This window comes from Geotrypetes seraphini, chromosome 17 (assembly GCF_902459505.1).
Source record: "Geotrypetes seraphini chromosome 17, aGeoSer1.1, whole genome shotgun sequence".
Classification (NCBI taxonomy): domain Eukaryota; kingdom Metazoa; phylum Chordata; class Amphibia; order Gymnophiona; family Dermophiidae; genus Geotrypetes; species Geotrypetes seraphini.
In genome coordinates, this window is record NC_047100.1 from 10,176,601 (window position 1) to 10,197,511 (window position 20,911).

Here is a 20,911-nt window from a genome sequence, read left to right on the forward strand (position 1 = left end):
ACTCTAGAGAAGCATTGAAAAGGGTCAGTCAGTGGAGCCACCAGAACTTCCATAAGTTCCTTCAACATCCTCAGATCTGGCCCCATTGCTAAATTCAGGGGAGGGGATACTTGGAATGGGCAGACTTGCTGGGCTATAGCCCTTTTCTGCTGCTTTTTTCTATGTTTCTACCTTTAATTTAGCTAGCTCCTCGTGAATACAACCCTCTGAAAATCGATCGGGGTCTACCACTCCACCATCCCTATTTGCATTTGTCTTCTGTGGTCCCAAATGGGTTTTCAGTCTGCTTTAAAACAAGGGAAGGGCTTAGTGGAAAAACTCGGGTAATTTATTCCAGGCATAGGGGGAAATAGATGAAAGGAACAAAGTCTGGAACTGGCAGTGGAGGAGAAGGGTACAGCTAAGAGCAGCTGATCAGAGGAACGGAGTGCTCTGTGAGGTGTATAAGGAGAGAGGAGAGATATTGAAGGGCAGCAGAATGAACACACTTGTAGGTCAGCAATAAGAGCTTGAACTGTATGTGAAGGCAGATAGGGAGTAAGCGAAGTGATTTAAGGAGAGGGGGTGACATAAGTGTAGCGAGGTTGGTAGAAGATGAGTTATGCAGCAGAGTTTTGCACAGATTTCAGGGGGGAAAGGCGGCACTGCAGGAGACCAGTTAGAAATCGATTGTAGTAATCTAAGTGTGAGGTTACGCGAGTGTGGACAAAGGTCTGGGTAGTGTGCTCAGAGAGGAAGATAGAAAGGGTTATAAGTTAGATACAGCAGATGCTTAGATCCAGAGAAACATTCTATTCCCTCCAAGTCCCAGCCCCACTTCCATTTTGTTCAAATAGGCAAATGTGAGGTAGCCTGCGCTGGAGAACCAAAATGACTTGCACGAATGAGCCAAGCTGGCTTGAGTAATAGTCTCTGAGCCAAGTTAAGTCTGGCAAATAAGAATCTGATCTGGTCCAGAAAATCCAAGGATCTCATGCATGTTAGTATGGGAAACAATAAGACAAAATTAGCCTGTGATCTAGGTCACCAATCCTTGAAGAAATGGTACATAAACAAATCAGTTGTGCAACACTAAGATAATTAGGACAAATGGCTAAGATGCAGCAAATACATTTTCTTCCTTATTGTCCCAGCAGACCAGTTCAGCATGCATGAGGTTTGCTTATCAGCCAGCAGATGGAAATACTGACCAAAGAACTAACAGACATTGTGTAGCTATAGCTCTGCCTTCAGTAGATTTTGATGAGTGTTCCATGCAGCTGAAGGCTGGTGAGGTAGCTCCTGGACCCAGTTGGAGATCTGGTCACTCAGCTGAGCTTAAGCAATTTGGGTCTAGATTCACTAAGGGCATGAATCTGATCCGATCCATGAGGAATCTGATCTGATCTATGTCCAGAGGGCTGATTCACGAATCGGCCTCATGCAAATGAGGGCAATCGGAATCACGCCCCCAACCGAGCGCCCAGATCGCATTTGATCAGCTTATTGTACCTGCTTGTAAAATGCTTAAGTACCTGATTGTAAAAAACCGCTTAGATAACCTTGATAGGCGGTATATAAAATCCTAATAAACTCGAAACTTGAAACTATTGTTATACCCCTCAAGCACCCTCAAAATAGCCTCAACTGTTTCAGGATACATGCTGCTGTGTTGTGACGTAATGATGTGTCGAGCATCGAATGCGCTGAAGTGTCTCTCACGTTCAGCTGAAGACACTGGAATTACATAGGGTCATCTAGCGTTGTCTGATAACAATGGAAACTTCTTGCAACGGAGACCCCGCCACTTCAGCGGGTCAAAGTGAGTTGAGGTGGGTTCATTTCTTTCTCGTAATCTCTTATTTCATCATTGACTCACTATTCCAGTGTGCATCTGGATTCTTGGCTCATGTTACTGGCACTATTCATATACAATCAACCAAGATGCATAAGCATAAATTTAACAATATTTTTTGCTTAGAAAAAGTCTCTTTGATGTGCATTTATCTGCTATTTTTTTCCTCCAGTCCTTACAAATCAGAAGTGACTGAAAATGATTATGGCACTTTGTCTCTTAACATCTGCACCTTGCAAATGGATCAGCCTTCAGCTTCTTGCATATAGGTTCCAGTGGTGCGCTCAAGTTGACATCTATAACATATTCTACAGGAGCTGAGGCTGCTTCAGTAGCATCATCAGCAGTTGAGTCAGCCAATTCAATGGCTAGCATGTGAAGGGAGGACTTCACATGCTAGATGCATATCTCCTTAAGAGAGGCATATAAAGATATGATGGACTATAAATTACGCCAGGGTACACCTGGCAGGGCCTCCGCGTGCGCGGATCGCCGGACTTGATGGACCAAAGGTCTGATCCGGAGATGGCAGTTCTTATGTTCTTATGTTCTTATGTTCACTTGTTTGAAGAACCCGTGGTATTCCTTTAGGTTTTCTCACAAAACTAAATCCTCACAAAGTTGGATCAAGATATGTTGCCACAAAGTGCAGCATGGTCAAACTGCTCCGGTATTTCTTGGTTAATGCTGTTAGAAATTCTTTTTTTAAACAGACTAATCGTGTCACTGTTAGAACTCTGCGGTTGCCAAGCTGGGTGAAGCGTATAATAAGCCGGCAATGAATTTTGCTAAGTGTGAATATTGGCATATTCAAGAATATCGAATAATGGAGGAAAAATGTCCAGTGAAGGACACCACATCCTTTACAAGGCCGATATCAATTTTGGAAATCAAGTGTTCGTTTTTTCTGTCCCTCAGTGCATAATAATGCTCCAAAATTGAAGAAAACATGTTGCGCCTTGTTTCTCCTCCCCCATGTTTACGACTTTTTGGCAAGTTGGATTGTATGTCTGGTTTGCATACTTGACCAATTCATGGGAATAGTTATCCAGCTAGCATACGTTGAGGTTCATGGACATGACTTTCTTCCAGACTGTGTCAATGGAAGTATTTAGCCAGCGACACAAGCAATCTACGTGAATCCATACAGCATTTGCAGCCACAACATTTGATCCTTTGTCGGTTGTGCATGGTGCATCATCCAAATTCAGTCCAAGTTCTGTGAGAGTAGTGTCAATGAAGTTCTTTATGTTTCTTTGGAAAAAAATCACATTTATACATTGCACGTTGCAAGACCCAGTTATTCATCCAAAACACAGTGAAATCACTGTAAGAATTCTGGTTGATGTCATCGGTCGTCATCCCTGTGCAGAATGACATAGCTTTATGGACAGAACTAGCTGTAACTTGTTTCTTGATCGCCTCACAGCATTGCTTCATTTTTTTTCGATACAGTACGTCATCAAAACTTATGTTTCCATAATTGCTGCTGTTTAAAATCATTTGCTGGGCCAACAATTTCAAACCCGAACTCTCAACAACAGAGAACGATAGTCCAGCTTCAACAACCAGACACAGTTCAGCACTCTTCACAGCAGTGAAATATTTCCCCTGGTGAAATATTTGTACCAGGAACCTTTCTCACAAACCGATCAACCAGCGTTTGCCTGCCTAGTCTGGTGACAGCAAATGGCTTCCTATGATTTGTCATATTTTTTGTCCAATCTTTCATCTGACCTTGACTTAAACAGTGGACAACTCAAACAATTCATGCAGGCTACCCAGGCAAAAATCTGCTTACCGTTTGCGGGTTCAACCAATATGAGCGTTTTCCAACACTTTGCTTTGCCGTGTGCATTTTCTTTCAGACAATAGAACCATTTGGAATTGCATTATACAAATTGTCCGACGTCCATGATAGAGATGGTTTACAGTTATTCTTAGACATCTTGACTGATATTTCACTATTCTTACCCACAGAATCAGACTGCCCAGGCCCACCCAATCTCAGCTCAAACTTCCAATCAGATTCCAGTGCTGCACAGCTGCACTCAGCCATCCTTGGCCTCAGCCACCAGTGTACAGAACTGGTGTTTGTTTTTACTGGGAATTCTGCGTCCGGGTTGGGCTGCACCTGCTCAGTCTTCTCATTGCAATTTTCTTTCTCCCCGCAGGTGTGGCTGATTTGTGCAGGCATTTCCCACAGTAGCTTCATGGATCTATGGTAAATTGTCTCCCCGCAGCCGCAAGCAGTTACATTCTGCAGCAGGCTGCAGAGCTCAGACCTCCAGCAGCAGCAGCACTCCACTCCCCTTTCATGGCCCAATGGGCTTTGTGGGAGGGCCAAGCCACAAGCACATACTATATCAATCATCAGGGCTACTAACCTCCAGAGAGACAGGCAAGTTTAAGGAAGCAGGTAAATAAATATAATTTTATCATGGGTCAGTGGGTCATGGACCCACATGACTCATCCAATATTGTTGACCCATGACCTGTTGACCTATTATCAGCTCTGGTTCCTGCACAAAAGAATTGTGGGAAAAGCAGCTATCATGCCTCAGAGCATTGGGGATCTGCTTTTGAATCATCTCTAACATCTCAGATCTCATAAGATCTTTCTTTTTCAGTCCTTTTCAGGGGCTAGCTCAGCCACCAGAGACTGAAGCAATCGCATAGCAAGGCAGTGAGGATTGTCTTTGGCATTTATATTACTTTTTCACAAAGCATTCCAACTGTAGCAGTCATAAGGATTTCTGGCTATTTCTGAGTTTACAGCAGCCAGATGCAGGGGAAGTCCTTTCTCAAATGAATTAAAAAAACAAACATGATTTAGAATGGTGGAATAACCTGAAATTGCATCAGACTGTTGGAGTGTAGTTACTGGTGTAAGTAACAGATCTTCTTAGCCAGACTCTTTGGAGGAGGGAGAGCTCTCAGTGACTGGAGATGATGCTATAGTGGTCTATGTTTTGTGTAGGGAAGAGCTTGTAGGTATGATTTACCAAGCACTAACATTTGGCCTTTATCTGCCATCATATTTCTATGTTTCTATGGAGAGGCACGTGGTATCTCTTAGGGCGAAGAGGACATAGTGGATGCTGTGGATGGGCAGACTGGTTGGGCCATTTGGCCTTTATCTGCCATCATGTTTCTATGCTTCTATAGTTACATTGCAACATGGTAAATTACAGCCTATAAAGACCTGAGTGGTCCATTCAGTCTGCTCTATAATTACATGCATTACAATTTCATGATTAATTAAAGTGTCTTTTTTTCGTTGTTATTTCTGGGCCATAGACCTTAGAAGTCTACCAGCACTGTCCTTGGGTTCCAACTACTGGAATAGCCATCAAAGCTCACTCCACTCTATCCAAACTATCTCATCATTTGCGGGATTCTTACCGTGAAAGTCTGCCCAACTCCGTACTCATGTTCCAGATTCCTGGGGCACTCATCGAAGCCCTCCCAAGCCCATCCTAAACCAAATTGCCATATACAGGATACAGATCATGCAAGTCTGCTTAATACTGGCCTTAGTTCTTCAAGTTATACCATTCATATTCTAATCGGAGATCCTCTGTGTTCATCCCATGCTTTTTTGAATTCTGTCACTGTATTCCTCTCCACCACCTCCCTTGGGAGGGCATTCCAGGCATCCACCATCCTTTCCATGAAAAAGAATTTCAAAACATTGCTCCTAAGTCTACCACCCCGCAACCTCAATTTATTCCCTCTAGTTTTACCAATTTCTCTTCTCTGGAAAAGATTTGGTTCTATATTAATACCTTTTTACGTATTTAAATGTCTGTATCATATCAACCCTATCCCTCCTCTCCTCTAGAGTAGACATGTTCAGGTCTTCCAGTCTCTTCTTGTACATCTTTTGGTGCAGACCTCTACCATGTTCATCACCTTCCTCTGAACTGCTTCAAGTCTTCTTATATCCTTAGCCAGATACGGCCTCCAAAACTGAACACAATACTCCAAGTGGGGACTCACCAATGACCTGTACAGGGGTATCAACATCTCCTTTCTTCTGCTGGTTATACCTCTCTATACACCCTAGCATCTTTCTAGCTTCAGCCATCGCCTCGTCACACTGTCTGGTCACCTTCAGATTCTCAGACACTATCACTCTACGGTCCCTCTCCCTGTCTATGCATATCAGTTTATTGCCTCCCAGCACATACATATCCTTCGAATTTCTACTTCCTAAATGCATCACTGTGCACTTCTTTGCATTGAATTTTAGTTGCCCGACATTAGACCATTCTTTCAACTTTTGCAGATCCTTTTTTCATGTTTTCCACACCCTCTGTGGTGCCACTCTGTTGCTAAACTCATTAAGTTTATGTTTATTAAAATCTTTCTATACCGCCTATAAAGCTGAAAAGGATCAAAGCGGTTTACATCACAACTTAATCATATTTAAGAAAGGAGCTCCATTAGAAAATAGGAAAGGAAAGAAATTAACATTTGTAAAACATATCCACTAAAACTGTTATATGAAATAAATAAATCCAAATCAACACGAATCAGTACAAATTAATGCAGATTGCCAAGTATTATCAAGCCTGCATTTTCTAAAGATCCTAGCCTAGAGGTGATTGTAAGTCTACTAAACTCTTCCCTATTTATCAGGTGATTCAGGCTCTCATTTAAGTGAAGTGGGGTATTCTAGAATCCAGGTAAGCTTTGCCTGCTACATTCTGAAAAGGAAGAAAAATTAGAAACAAAAGCATCCAAACTGGTAGAATGTGGCAGTGCTCTGAAGATATCCAAGACCGGAAGCTGGAATCGTTGCTTAAGCAAGCTTTGAGTGTTCAGACAGCAGTATGTAGTACTTAGATGTCTAGAGCAGTGGTTCCCAACCCTGTCCTGGAGGAACACCAGGCCAATTGGGTTTTCAGGCTAGCCCTAATGAATATGCATGAAGCAAATTTGCATGCCTATCACTTCCATCCTATGCAAATCTCTCTCATGCATATTCATTAGGGCTAGCATGAAAACCCGATTGGCCTGGTGTTCCTCCAGGACAGGGTTGGGAATCACTGGTCTAGAGCATTCCAGCCTTTGTCCCCTTACAAGATGGTCTCAAGAAAGGGTTAACCTTGGCCTCCCTGAAGGTTCAGATGATAGAGCTTGCATGCTACCATAGTCATCTGGAAGGGACATCGATAAGTTTGTGTCTGGATTTAGTTTGTTTTCTTAGAGATGTGGTTAGCTTGGTGGATAAAGTTAGGACAGCAACTTTATTCCCTTACCTAGCTGGTTAGTGGACTAAATATTGTCTCTAACTGGTTAAGTTGCAGCTCTCCACACCTGAGCCATCCCAACACTAATTGGACAGTCCCGGGCAATATTCAACAGCATTGAGGCCCATATTCTTTAAACAGCGCCTTAATATAAGCTCCAGTAGGCGTCCTACCGGTGCCTAAGTTATGTGCAAAATGCCATTTAAAAAAAAATAGCACTGGAATGGCACTTACGGAAGCATTTTACAATGCCTAACGCCACTGTAGGCCTGGCTAACGCCAGACGTGTCATTAGGCACCATAAAGTGCGTCTGTAGGCATGACTCCCGTCAAAAGTAGGTGCCGGAAATGTAGATCTTGAAAACCCTGGCCTACGTTTCTGGCACCTACTTTTCCGAAAGGTGCGATTCTCTAAATGGCGGCTTAATATTACTAGATGGTCAGCTCGGTGGTGTTCAGTCCATTTTATAAGGGGGAATGAATGTTTATGTCCTACCAGATTGACTTTGGGATTAATAGCTGCTATTGAACAGCACTCCACTGAGGGGATTAGGAGAATTTAGCCCCATAATCCTCAAGTGCTTAAGATCCCCCTAGAAAGCCAAACTGACAAGAGATATTGAGTTCCCTCCAAAAACTGAAAGATGAAATGACTTGCCCAAGGTGAGTCAGGATTTGAACCCTGGCTTCTCTGGATCTTCACCAGCATCTATTTAAAAAATATCTTTAATGAAAGCTAAAAGTCAAATATCATCTCAAAATAACAAACTTCTCTTTATTATGACAGGGGTTGCCATACAACTTATTTTAAGGAATTGGAAAAACTGGGATCGATTAAACTATACCTTTTGGTAGGAGTCTCTGTGTCACGTCTTTAAAATGGAATGTATTATGGCTATACAACGGGGGCATTATAAGAAGTTTCTGGATATTTGGAAGCCATTGACAAAATATTGCAAAGAGTGATTGTTGTTGATTTTGCCCCTTGATCATGCAAGTCCAGGGAGGAATATTTTTAATTTTTAATTTAAGTGCAATGTATGAATATGAAGATGGGGGGGGGGGTGATATATGTATTTGGCATGGATTACAATTTTGATTGAATTTAGGTGCTATTATAGTGAAATATGATTGTATAATATGTTGCACTTATTTTTGGTTTCAAAATGAATAAAGATATTAAAAAAATCTTTAGTGCATGGATAGCAAAAGAACACAAAATGCTTTCATGTGTTTTTGCAGTAGCATTAATGTTCTTTAGTACTGTTTGCAAAATTAATTTAACATTCATTAACCTATATATTAATGTGCATACAATTGATTTGACCATGTTAAAAAAATTCTAGCTTGCTTAAAATTTTTTTTATTAAAACTAATGTATGAAACTAACCCCAAAATGTCCCAAATCAGGGAAATGTCTAAAATAACTCACAAACAAACAAAAAAAATACTTTCCACGTATGTCCCTAGTTCATATGGTTCTCTGATATCTGTTGCATGACACTTAGGGCTCCTTTTACGAAGGTGCGTTAGGGCCTTAACGCGCAGAATAGCGGGCGCTAAAATGCCACGCTACTGCCTCCTCTTGGGAGTAGTTTTTCGAATAGAGCGCGCTATAGCATGTGCTAATCCGGTGGGTATGCTAAAACGCTAGTGCACCTTCGTAAAAGGAGCCCTTAATTGACCTTAAGAGATTCATCAACAGACTCCTACCCTACCAAGCAGCCTCCAAAGATCCCGAATGGAGCCAACTAGTCAGAACATCAACCTGTTACATGCACTTCAGAAAGCTCCTACAAACGCTCCTCTTCCCCAAACAGGACGACCCAGCTTAAATTTTCCATGAAAAGAATTCCGACCCACTGACTCTCTAGTCCATGTTGTTGCTCTAAGACTGACTATTCCTACTTCTTTATTAATCCCCCGCCTTATAAACCCTGCTTAACCTCCCTCTATGCCAGGGGCGTCAAAGTTCCTCCTCGAGGGCCGCAATCCAGTCGGGTTTTTTTGGGATTTCCCCCATGAATATGCATGAGGTCTATTTGCATGCACTGCTTTCATGGTATGCTAATAGATCTCATGCATATTCATTGGGGAAATCCTGAAGACCCGATTGGATTCCGGCCCTCAAGGATCGGAGTTGCCCATCCTGACATAGACACTCTAATCCAGGGGTCTCAAAGTCCCTCCTCGAGGGCCGCAATCCAGTCGGGTTTTTTGGGATTTCCCCCATGAATATGCATGAGGTCTATTTGCATGCACTGCTTTCATTGTATGCTAATAGATCTCATGCATATTCATTGGGGAAATCCTGAAAACCCGACTGGATTGCGGCCCTCGAGGAGGGACTTTGACACCCCTGGTCTATGCGATCTATGCAATTTTCAGTCCTCACTCCATTGCTGTAGCTCTTTGATTGTCCTCAGCCATTTTTCCTGTAAACTACCTCAAACCGACTTTCGCAGTATGTACATAAAGATTTATGCTATGTTTATGTTATGTTGTCCTCTTGAGCCAATTACTATCAAAACAATTGAGATCCCTAATCTTCAATGATGTATCTAACGTTAGTTTTTTAAGAGGCCATTTCTGAGTCTCCAGGGGATGAAGATCAGTTGAAATGACTGAAAAGATTAAAATTTCTTACATTTGGTACTGTAGTAAGGACCTGATTTCCTATTTTTGATCTCAATTTTTTTTTTTTTTTTAATTGCAGAATTGTTCAGAAACAGTGCTGTATCTCATATGTAAAAGAAAACAGCTGTTTTGCCGGCATGATTGCAGCCAAGGAAGGCGATTTTTGTGGGTCTGATGAAATTGATACCTGTGGAAGATCTTATTATAAGGTAAGATCCGTAAGTACTTTTGCAAATAAATGTTCTATTTCATGTTGTTATGTGTTAAATAAAGAATTATATATTGAAACACGTATAACATAGGGGCCTTTTTATTAAGCGCGCTAACCGAATGGAATGGATGCCTTAGCATTTAGCACGTGCTGATCTTTAGCGCACGCTAAATCGGTTAGCGGGCCTTAATAAAAGGACTCCATAATCACCGAAAAGCATATAGCATACCCAATAAATTTATTGCTATGCATTTTTTATGTTCTAATTTCTAACTACGCAATCAAGAAAACCATGAAAAGAACAAGCTATGATGAGTTCTTCCATTGTTACTTTTGTCTTCCTGATACTTTGGTAATGCCACTGGGCAATTCTTTAAGGTCCACCTACAATTAAACGCCAATAACGCATACATATTTATTGAATATTAGCACTTACACACATGATTAGCGCCAATAATTGGCGGTTACGTGCTTAAGTGCTTGGCCCTATTCTATAAAATGTGCACTTAAGTCCTTAGCGGGCAACTGCATAGGGAGTGTTAACATGAGCAGAGAGCATGGCCATATCATTGGCATTTCACCTACCAATATTCACAAATGATAGAATAATATAAATTGCCCAAATGGCATGGTGAACGTAGGCATGCCCACTTATGTCTTCCATTAAGTCGACATAAGTGGCCATTCCTATGTTATGGCACACCAATAGTGCCTTACGCTTGTATTCTATAAGAGCTTAGGCTTGCCTAAGTGCCAATATAGGACTGGTGTTAAGCATAGCTTTTTGCGATGCCTAATTTATGGTGGGTTCCTTTTTTAGGAGCTTGGTACCATACTACTTGCATTTGTGTTAGACTTACAAGTAAAACTATAGTTTAATATTTCCTGCTCATTGCTGTGGTCACCCCTACCCTTCTCTGGATTTCTTTGGGCCTAATTTATGGTGTCAGTTTATTGCATTGCCATTGAAGTGTCTCGGCTTTCTGTGACCCTATACAGCTTTACTGGGAGATCTGCAGTACAGTGCATATCTAATATAATAAAACGGTAAGCCGCGCATGCGCACTTCCTATGCGTGCGCCGGTTTTCCGTGAGCTGTAGCGACCCATAGGAAGCGCGCATGCGTGGCTTACGGTCTGGCCTGCTCCCTGCCGTATTGCATTTTTTAGTCGAAAGACGCAGCAGTGGCTACTCTCACTTCCGACGCAGGTGGGGATCATGAGAGGAGCCACCGCTGCGTGTTTCAACTAAAAAAAAAAATAAAGCAAGGCGAGCAGGCCAGACCAGACCTGCAAAAGTGAGAGGTGGAAGCCTAATAGCCCCGGCGGCTGTTGGCCACTGTAGCTGTAGACCGCGGTGGCTGTCGGCGGCTGCAGACCGTGGCGGCTGTCAGCAGCTGCAGGCCGCGGCGGCGGCTAAGCACGGAGCCACCACAAGCGACGGCGAGGAGGGAGTGGGAGTAGGCCGCAGAGGCTGTCGGTGCCTGCAGGCCACGGCAGCTTTAGGCAGATGTCGGTGGAGGGCAGACAAAAAATAAAGGAGGTAAGGGTTGCTGCTGGACAGGAGAAGAGGTGCTGATGGATGGGAGGGGCAGAAAAGAGGTACTGCTGGACATGGGAAAAGGTGCTGATCGACGGGGGGGGGGAAAAGGAGGGGGACAAAAAAAGGAAGGGAGGCCTACTGCTGGACAGGGTGAGCAAAAAATAGGTGCTGATGGACAGGGGAAGAGGTGCTGATGGACAGGGGGGCAGAAAAAGGAAGGGAGGCCTACTGCTGGACAGGGGGAGCAAAAAAGAGGTTCTGCTGGACAGGGGAAGAGGTACTGATGGACAGGGGGGCAGAAAAAGGAAGGGAGGCCTACTGCTGGACAGGAGGAGCAGAAAAGAGGTGCTGCTGGACAGGGGGGGAGTTAAAACAAAGGGAGACACAGGGGACACAGGGGAAGAAAAAGGAAGGGAGAATGGACAGGTGGACAGCCGAGGAAAAAGAAAGACAGAAAGAAAGAAATACAGAAACAGGCTAAGGAGAGAGAGAGAAATAAATAAATACAGACACACACATATTCTAGCACCCGTTAATGTAACGGGCTTAAAGACTAGTGTCTTATAAAGATGCATCTAAAGGTATTCATATTTTGGTGTACTCCATGAGTGTACTTATGTATTTATTAACATGTGCAATGTACTCTCAGGGTTTCCGCAGCTGGCATTGTACTTGTTGCAAGTTTATGGGTCTCGCTATGTCTTGTCAGGTAGAAACTGACGTTCCAGCCACCATGCTTTGACTTTCTTCAGGGTATGCTCTCAGATCTGCAGTGTGACTTTGTAAATAGTGGGTTCACTGACCTGATTGGGAACAGGGCAGTCCACCAATAAATTTTGACAGGAAACTCAGTTGGTCAGAAATTTGAATTTTGTTGTGAAAGTCAGTTGGTCTCTTTTTCCATAGAATGGAAAAGTCTCTGGTAGGTTTCAAGATGTTCTCCCTGTGGAGCTGGGTTATATGTTCTCTCAGGGTTTCCACAGCTGACTGAAACATTGGTTTCTACTTGACAACACGGAGTGAGACCCGGAAACCTTTAACAAGCATGTGCAAGGTACATCACAACTCTGCCCCCCAAGGATGGGCTGGGTAGGACTTCGACAGCTGGGATAGTTTAGTTGGGCTGAAGGGAGCTTTAATGGAAACTCCAGTAGATGGAAACTAAGTACAGTACAATATCTAAGAAAAAGAACAATTTAAATGAAATCATTAATTTCTAGAGAGAGTATGGTTGGGCAGATTGGAAAGACCATTCGAGTCCTTATCTGCTGTCATTTACCATCTTACTATGTTACATGCAGATCACATAGAAGTAGGTGCACTTTTTATGTGTCATCTTTATATTAAAAACTTTTTCTGCATATCAAACAGACTTAAGGGAAAATGAGTTAAATGGTACCCAAAAGAGAGCCAAGCCCTTGTTAGTACAGCACATCGCCCCAAATAAAAGCAATGAGGGACAAGCCAATGAGAAGACAACAAAGGAGATATACTGGCTTCGACGTGAGTGGAGAATGGGACTTGCATGGTGATGTACGTGTGTGTATGTGGGGGGTGGAACGAGTGATTAGAATGCTTGGGAGACTGACTGTGTTGAATCGTTTGGGGATTCTGCGGAATTCATAGTGTAAATGGACAGAAGTGATCGGTCTAGCGTTTGGTGGCTCCATAACCAGCTCTTATGACATTTCATTATTTGATTGTATTACATGGCTCTGGGTTCCAGCCATTGTGTTGCACCTTGCTGTATATTATGCCGTTTCATATGTTGTTGCGTCGATATGGTTGCCTTTCTGTTGTGGCTCTGTTTGTACATGATTACTTTCTGTCTTAATAAACATGATATTACCGAAAAAAAACAAACCCAAAAACAGACTTAGGAGGAAATTCTGTAATGACTGCCTACCGGTACCTAATTTAATTGTTTTTAATTGGCTTTAAGTGACAGGATAATTAAATGCACCATTAAAAGCCAATTACAAAACAATTAACATAAACATTAGGCAGCGTTGGGTGTCTTCTGTGCATAGCAATGCCTAGTAATGCTTAACGCGGAAGTAGGCGTGCTTAGGGGTGGCGCCAGAATTAGACGTCACTAGGTATGATTCTCTGTCAGCACCTAGCATGCCGGAAATGTAGGCCCTTAAACCCTGGCCTATATTTCTGCCGCCTAGGGTCTGCGGTAGCACCTCATTTCAATGGCATGCAACTCCTAGAGGAGCTTGGATGTGGGAGGGGCATGGACAGGTTAGGGGCATGCCAGTCAATTAGGCGTTACTGCCAGTATTGGGTATGAACATTTACACCAGCCAAGCCTAGAGTTACCTTAGTTGATGAAACAACCACTTATTGATCCACCAGTATCTCTCATTTAAATAATTTCCAGTCAATTCAATTCAATTGATCCTCAGAAACACCACCTCAGACTCCTATAATTCATAGTCTCCAGGCTATATGTGTTAAATCCTCATTGGATCACAATAATTTCATAATAATAACTTAATTTAATCGTTTAGGTGGATAATATGAACTTATCTCAAACGTGGTCTTCACTAATGGGACAACTTAGCCGACATGCTTCACAACCAAGTTTTCTCAAGGCCGTACATCTCGTTAGATGAGTTCAGTGCTACTCTACTCGACCAAAATGTGCACTAACCTAGAGTTAAGTACCAAAATGCATTCTGTAATGTCAATGACGCAGAATATTTATTTATTTGCTCAATTATTTAGCCCGTCCTCCCAAAGGAGCCCAGAACGGGTTACAAAGTACATCCACAATATAATCGAGACGGGACAAAGACGACATAATTTACAATATAGACATGACCAAAAAAAACCCCAACATATAAACGTGTAAACTTGGCGCTTACACCTACATTTTTGGTGCCTAAGTTTTCTAACACCCTTTGCTGGTGGGGGAAGTAGAATGAAAGACAGGAGGTGTATTGTCGGGTATGGTTGCCGTGGGGAGGTGGGTGAGGCTCACCTGGGAGGCAGGGGGAAGGGAGAGAGTGTGTTGGAGAACGGTAGATGGACGGGGGTCTGGGGGTGCCATCACCAGTGATCTCCCCTATGTTTAATCTCCCGTAGATATCTGAGTGCTGGAAGAGGTAGGCTTCAAGATACCAGCGTAGCGGTTAGAGCAACAGCCTCAGCCCCCTGAGGTTGCAGGTTCAAATCCCACGCTGCTCCTTGCGACCCTGAGCAAGTCACTCAATCCTCAATTGCCCCAGGTACATTAGATAGATTGTAAGCCTACTGGGACAGATAGGGAAAAATGCTTGAGTACCTAATTGTAAACTGCTTAAATAACTTTGAAAGCCAGTATATAAATGCCTAAAATAAAGAAATAAAAAATGACTACTCATTTCTAGAACATTACTAGACATACGCAGCATGGCACATCAAAGCATAGAAGAGACGGTCCCTGCTCTGAAGAGCTTACAATCTAGTCAAGGCAGACAAACTCGACAAGAAGGTGCATCTATACTCGGTGCTCAGGTGGGGGAATTACACATGTCTACTCTCTCTCCTTGGGCATCACACACAACCTGCAAGTTCATGGAGAAGAATCAGTGGCATAGTGAGAGAGGTTGGCACCCACCATCACCATGCTGCTCGGGCACCCCCACTCTTCCCCACTACTTAAACGCCTCCCCGGTTCATAGTCAGTTGCGTGCGAGACACCAGCGCGCCGTGGGAAAACTTAGTTTAAAGAGCTCCGAAGCGGGGTTTGAGTGGGGACCCCCCACCACTTTACTGCATAGTGTTCGCACTTCTTTTAGGGGGGTGGTTGGGGGGTTGGAACCCTCCATTATAGAGAAAATGGAACTTTTTCTGATTTCTTTTCAGGAAAAGTTCCGTTTTCTCTATAATGTGGGGGGTTGTACCCCCACACCTCCCCAACGGCAGCGCGAACAATATGCAGTAACGTGGTGGGTTCCCCCCACTCCCCCCGTTGGAGCTCTTTATAACTAAGTTTTCCCGTGGTGCACTTGTGTCTTGCACCAAATTGTCAGCGCTCGATTGTCAGCGCACTGGTGTCTGGTGCGCGATTGTCCATTCACCCCCCACCCCACCTCCACCCCGCATTCTTCTTGAAATGTTTGCCGGCATGAGCAGCATCTTCCATCCACTGCTCCCACTGGCCTCAGCTCCCTTCTGACATCACATCCTGGTCCTTGACCAGGAAGTGACATCAAAAAGGAGCCAAGGCCAGCGCGGGCAGCAAGTGTAAGATGCTGCTCATGCTGGTGAACATTTGAAAAGGTACGTGGGGCAGAGAGGATGAGAGGCACTTGCGCCCCCCGTGAAGATGGCAGCCCATACGATCTGCCTCCCCTGTCTCCTGCCATCCCACCCATCCTTAATATGCCACCAATTAAAATGCCTTTCTGTTGCAGTAGGTGGCCTCATCCGCCTTGGGGGAGGGGATTGAATGCAACATGTGCGCAGTCTATGATGCCTATGACTGAGAAGATGCAGGCTATGGCGTAGAACTGTGCCATGTTTTCCTGAAGGGCCTGGGGAGGGGGGGGGGGGGTTGAGGAAGGTGATGTAGTCTAGGATGTGGATTAAGAAGGCTTGGAGGAACTGGGTGAGGCAGTTGGGGATGGCAGGCTGGGCGAGGCATGTGTTGGTTGTTAGGACAGACTGTGTAACTGCTCTTTTCTCAGACACCCCGATGGAGCTCTCACACTAAGCGTCCATGTTCTAGGGTGATGTCACTTCCTCCCTCCTGTTAGGACAGTCTGGAAGGTCTCAGGGGCCAGGAATGCGAGGGAAGTGGTGACCGTGAGGAGCCACGAGGATGGAATTGTTCCTGCGGCTGGGGTTTGAGCTGCTTACACGGGTCCTGTATGGCAACCCTGTCAAGGTTACCAGGAAGTGATGTAATCACGGGTGAAGAGCAAGGAAGAAGTTTTTACTCATTTAACATTTCCAGCAAGTGGGAGTTCTCTGAGGAAGCCTCTGGCGAAACGCGTCAGGACCCGCTGGAGTGAGACAACTTCCTCACCACCCATTTAAGTTCAGTTGAGCTTTTCCATGAAGTAAATTACTAAGAGTTGAATTTATCACCAATTATAGTTTTATTCCAAGTGCACAGTTCAAGATGCTTTGAAAATACAATATTTATCTTTCTACTGATAAAGATGGTGCAATGATAGAGCACTGAAAACACTTATAGGGGGTTGTCCCCGATTTGTGACTTCATTACCAATGCAAGGTTCTGAGCGCCATCCTGGTTTGAAAGTTTTATACACATACAGTCCCTTTGTCTTTGGTAGTTGAGTGAACCCTGTCAAAGTGGCATCTGTTGATGCGCCCCTGGTTTATAAGGTCCAGGATGCAGGAGCAGGGCCTGAACATTCTCACTTTCTCCTGTAATGTCCTCCTAAACACTCTCTTCTGCCTGCAGCATAGCTTTTCCCATCACCAGTGCATTAAGAAAAGCTATCGCCCACCACCATAGGTGCACCTCACTATTCAAATACCACTGTGTGCACCTACAACAAGTAGTGAGTCCCTTCACAGACAGAAGACACCTAGACAATCACTCTCCCACCCTTGGCACACAGAGCTCAGACACACACAGCAACACCTGCACACTTTCCTGACACCCATATAAGTTCAGCAATCAGAACTCATTCTTCAGCTTAGAGGAGGCACTGCGTTGAATAGCGCCATGAGATGTTTTCTTGGGGGGATTTTTGATTATATGCTTTGGACATTTCAGGACCAGATGTGCGCCCAAGATGGCAAAGGGATTGAACTCCTCTCGAACGAGGAAAGACTAAAGAGGTCAGGGCTCTTCAGCTTGGAAAAGAGATGGCTGAGGAGGGAGATAGGATTGAAGTCTACAAAATCCTGAGTGGAGTAGAACGGGTGCAAGTGGATCTTTTTTTTTTTTTTTTTTTACTGCATCAAGATTTACAAGGACTAGGGGGACACTCGATGAAGTTGCAGAGGAATACTTTTAAAACCAATAGGAGGAAATATTTTTTCACTCAGAGAATAGTTAAGCTCTGGAATGAGTTGCCAGAGGATGTGGTAAGAGCACTTAATGTAGCTGGTTTTAAAGAAGGTTTGGACAAGTTCCTGGAGGAAAAGTCCATAGTCTGCTATTGAGACAGACATGGGGGAAGCCACTGCTTGCCCTGGATTGGTGGCATGGAATGCTGCTACTATTTGGGATTTTGCCAGGTACTTGAGACTTGGATTGGCCTCCGTGAAGACGGGATACTGGGTTAGATGGACCATTGATTTGACCCAGTAAGGCTGTTCTTATGATTGTTATATTCTTAATCACCCTGTCATTTTGTTATTTGGACTTCAAAAAAAAAAAATGAGCCCCATAGTATACCACGAAGTTGGCCTCTGCAGGTTGAAAATCGCCCGGTGTTTTGATCTGTCTGTGCTCGTCCTAAACACATCTACACTTAAGATTGCACGCAAGAAGTACAGACATTTTATGAAATGACGAAAACTTTTACATAACCGGGTTTACCAGAAAAATGTTTATAAAGCTGTCCTGAATTGAGTCTTCTAGTTAAAATCTGTTAAGCTAAAGTCTGCGTCTTCTGATTTAAATATTTCTGCTAGTCAAGAATGATTTTAGACATGTTATCGTTAGCATTACAAATGATATTTAGTAATTGGAAGGATTGCAAGTTGAACTATTTCCAACTTTGGTGGAATGCAGTCTGCATAGTTTGCAGATTTGAAGCTGTTGTGATACAGAAGAGAAATAGTAAACAAAGAATTCAGAAGATGTGAGAGCCAATTAGCAAGTACTTAGAAAGTCTGAGGTTTCTCTATTTTCATGTATGTTGTCTGGATATTTGGTAGCACTGTATGCCGGTGTGTTTTCCTCCCTGAGGGGAAGATTCTCAAATTTTCATGGTAAAATACGACAGGCCACTGTCACGGCCGCTGCTGTAACGATTTCGAAAAGGCGAGTCATTCTTAAAAAACCACGGTTGGTAAAAATGAGGTTGATGGAGAGTCACGGAGGGTCGCTAAATTTGCGAGTGTCGCTTGCTGGTGATAGCAAGCAGCACATGCGTGGAATAAACGCACAAATAATAATTTAAAAGGGCTCTAAATTGAAGATCAGAGGGAGGGATGCCCACTCCCTGGCACCGCTGACATCAAGCAAACCCCTCCTCCCTCCGACACACAACAGCAAGAGGGATGCCCACTCCCTCCCGCCACCACCATCGTACACCCGCTGAATCCCCGCTCCCCCTTACCTTGTATATGAAAGCTGGCCGGAGGGATGCTTCCTACCTCCTGCCAGCAGGTCCGCCTCTTCAAAATGGCAGGCCTTCCGCTTCCCGGTGCATCCTGGGATGCACCAGGAAGGGGCCTAAGGCTCTGATTGACCCAGGTTGCTTAAGACTCCTCCCATAGGCATGTGCAGATGCCTTACCTGGGTTGGAAGTTTTTCAAAACCTAGCCAAAATGCTGGGTTTTGGAAAGCAGTCCAGACACCCGGCATGTCCTCTAAAAAGAGGACATGTCTGGGTAAATCCAGATGTCTAGTAACCCTATTCCTAGCGGCACTTAATTTTTTAAAAAAAAAAATCCATTTTTAATTGATTTTTAATGGCACAATCAATTATCATGCCACTTAAAACCAATTAAAACACTTAAGTTAGATGTTAGCGGGCGTGATCTAGGCACCTGCCAGCATCTAACTTTTGGCGGCTTTTTTGAGAATCCTGCCCTAAAGGCTCCTGCGCTATCCTTGTGTTCACAAGTAAGCATGTGGTAATGTAGGAACACCTAATAATAATAATAATAATAATTTATTTTCTTATATACTGCCTCACCAACAGTTCTAGGCGGTTCACAACAAAGGAAATGAGACATTTCACTTAAAAAATACAATTTCAAAAAAAACACAGCTACTATGAATACAACATCCATTAAATACAACATCAAATAAAAAAGTTCATTAAAAATACATAGCCTAATAAAAACATCATCCTAAATATCAACATTCTTGTTTATCAAATAGGTAAGTTTTCAGTAATTTCCTAAATGTAAGATAAGAAAAGGCTTTGGCAATCAATGGACTCATCCAGGAACTCATCTTCCCCGCCTGATATTCCAATGTCCTGTCCAAAAAAGTCTTGTAACGACAGGCCCTTGGGGTAGGGAAGAGGAACATACCTGAATTTTTGGTACACTTTATAGCAGGGGTAGGCAATTCCGGTCCTCGAGAACCGAAGCCAGGTCAGGTTTTCAGGATATCCACAATAAATTTGCATGAGATAGATTTGCATCTCAAGGAGGCAGTGCATGCAAATCCATCTCATACATATTCATGGTGGAGATCCTGAAAACCTGACCTGGCTCCGACATAAAATGCACTATTAAATACGCAATTTATACATAAAACAATCATTTTCTCCCCCTCCCTTCAATGATTAATACAAGAAGACATATTATGTGATTACAATATTATAATTAAGAAATTTTATTAATCAAAATACATTTCCCTCCCCCCACCCTCCCCACCCCATTTTAATCATTTGAAGAGCTAACGAACCAATCTTTTTTTTGTCAGATCGATTAACAATGTTATTTCCCTACTCAGACATATGAGGACAACCAAGCTATGTCGCCTGAAAGGAAATTAGCTTAGCATTCTTATGCACCGTTATTTTATTATTAATTTTGTTTTTATCCCGTTTTCCCCAAAGAGCGCCGAACGGGTTACAGGTTAAACATGCATAATATACAGTACAGTTAACTAGTTACGATTTGCACTAGATTTCCCTTAATTACGGTGCAAACTGTTGTATCGCTTCAGGCTCTAAGGAGTGACCTTTGGGGTATCTGCAGATAGATTCAGTGTCATATAATTTGTGTTTTCTGTTTACAGGAATGCTGCGACTGTTGTTCTCTGGGACTGAAACTAAAACTGGAAGGACAGGCCTGTGATCCAAATCCTAACTTCGCTTATCCCTGCAACAATGTGATGTTATCGTGTTGTGAAGGAGAAGACCACTTTATTCCTCCGGAAATACTAAGGGAACCAGAGCCCCTGGCCACTTCAAAACCTGAGAAAGGTACAGAAAATGTGTTTACCCGGGTTCATAGACAGCTCGGCGAAAGAAAAAGGCGGGCGCCGACAACTGAGCGCAAGACGGAGGCGCGCGCCGAAGAAAATGACAGTTTCTAGGGGCTCCGACGGAGGTTTTTATTGGGGAGCCCCCCCAGTTTACTTAATAGAGATCGCGCCGGCGTTGTGGGGGGGGGTTTGGGGGGTTGTAACCCTCCACATATTATTGTAAACTTAACTTTTTCCCTAAAAACGGGGAAAAAGTGAAGTTTTCAGTAAAATGTGGGGGGTTACAACCCCCCACACCCCCCACAACGCCCCCACAACGCGGCGCGATCTCTATTAAGTAAAGT

General features: G+C 43.5%; 1 protein-coding gene across 3 annotated transcripts in view; it reads left to right on the forward strand.

The window, feature by feature from the left end:
- The window catches only part of FBLN2 (fibulin 2), a 261,844-nt gene that overhangs the window by 164,295 nt on the left and 76,638 nt on the right, over positions 1 to 20,911 (forward strand). For all 3 annotated transcript variants that reach the window (XM_033926337.1, XM_033926336.1, XM_033926338.1), the window contains 2 exons: positions 9,809 to 9,938; positions 20,379 to 20,565. In XM_033926337.1, coding sequence (XP_033782228.1) covers positions 9,809 to 9,938; positions 20,379 to 20,565 — 317 coding nt within the window. The remainder of the gene's footprint in view (positions 1 to 9,808; positions 9,939 to 20,378; positions 20,566 to 20,911) is intronic.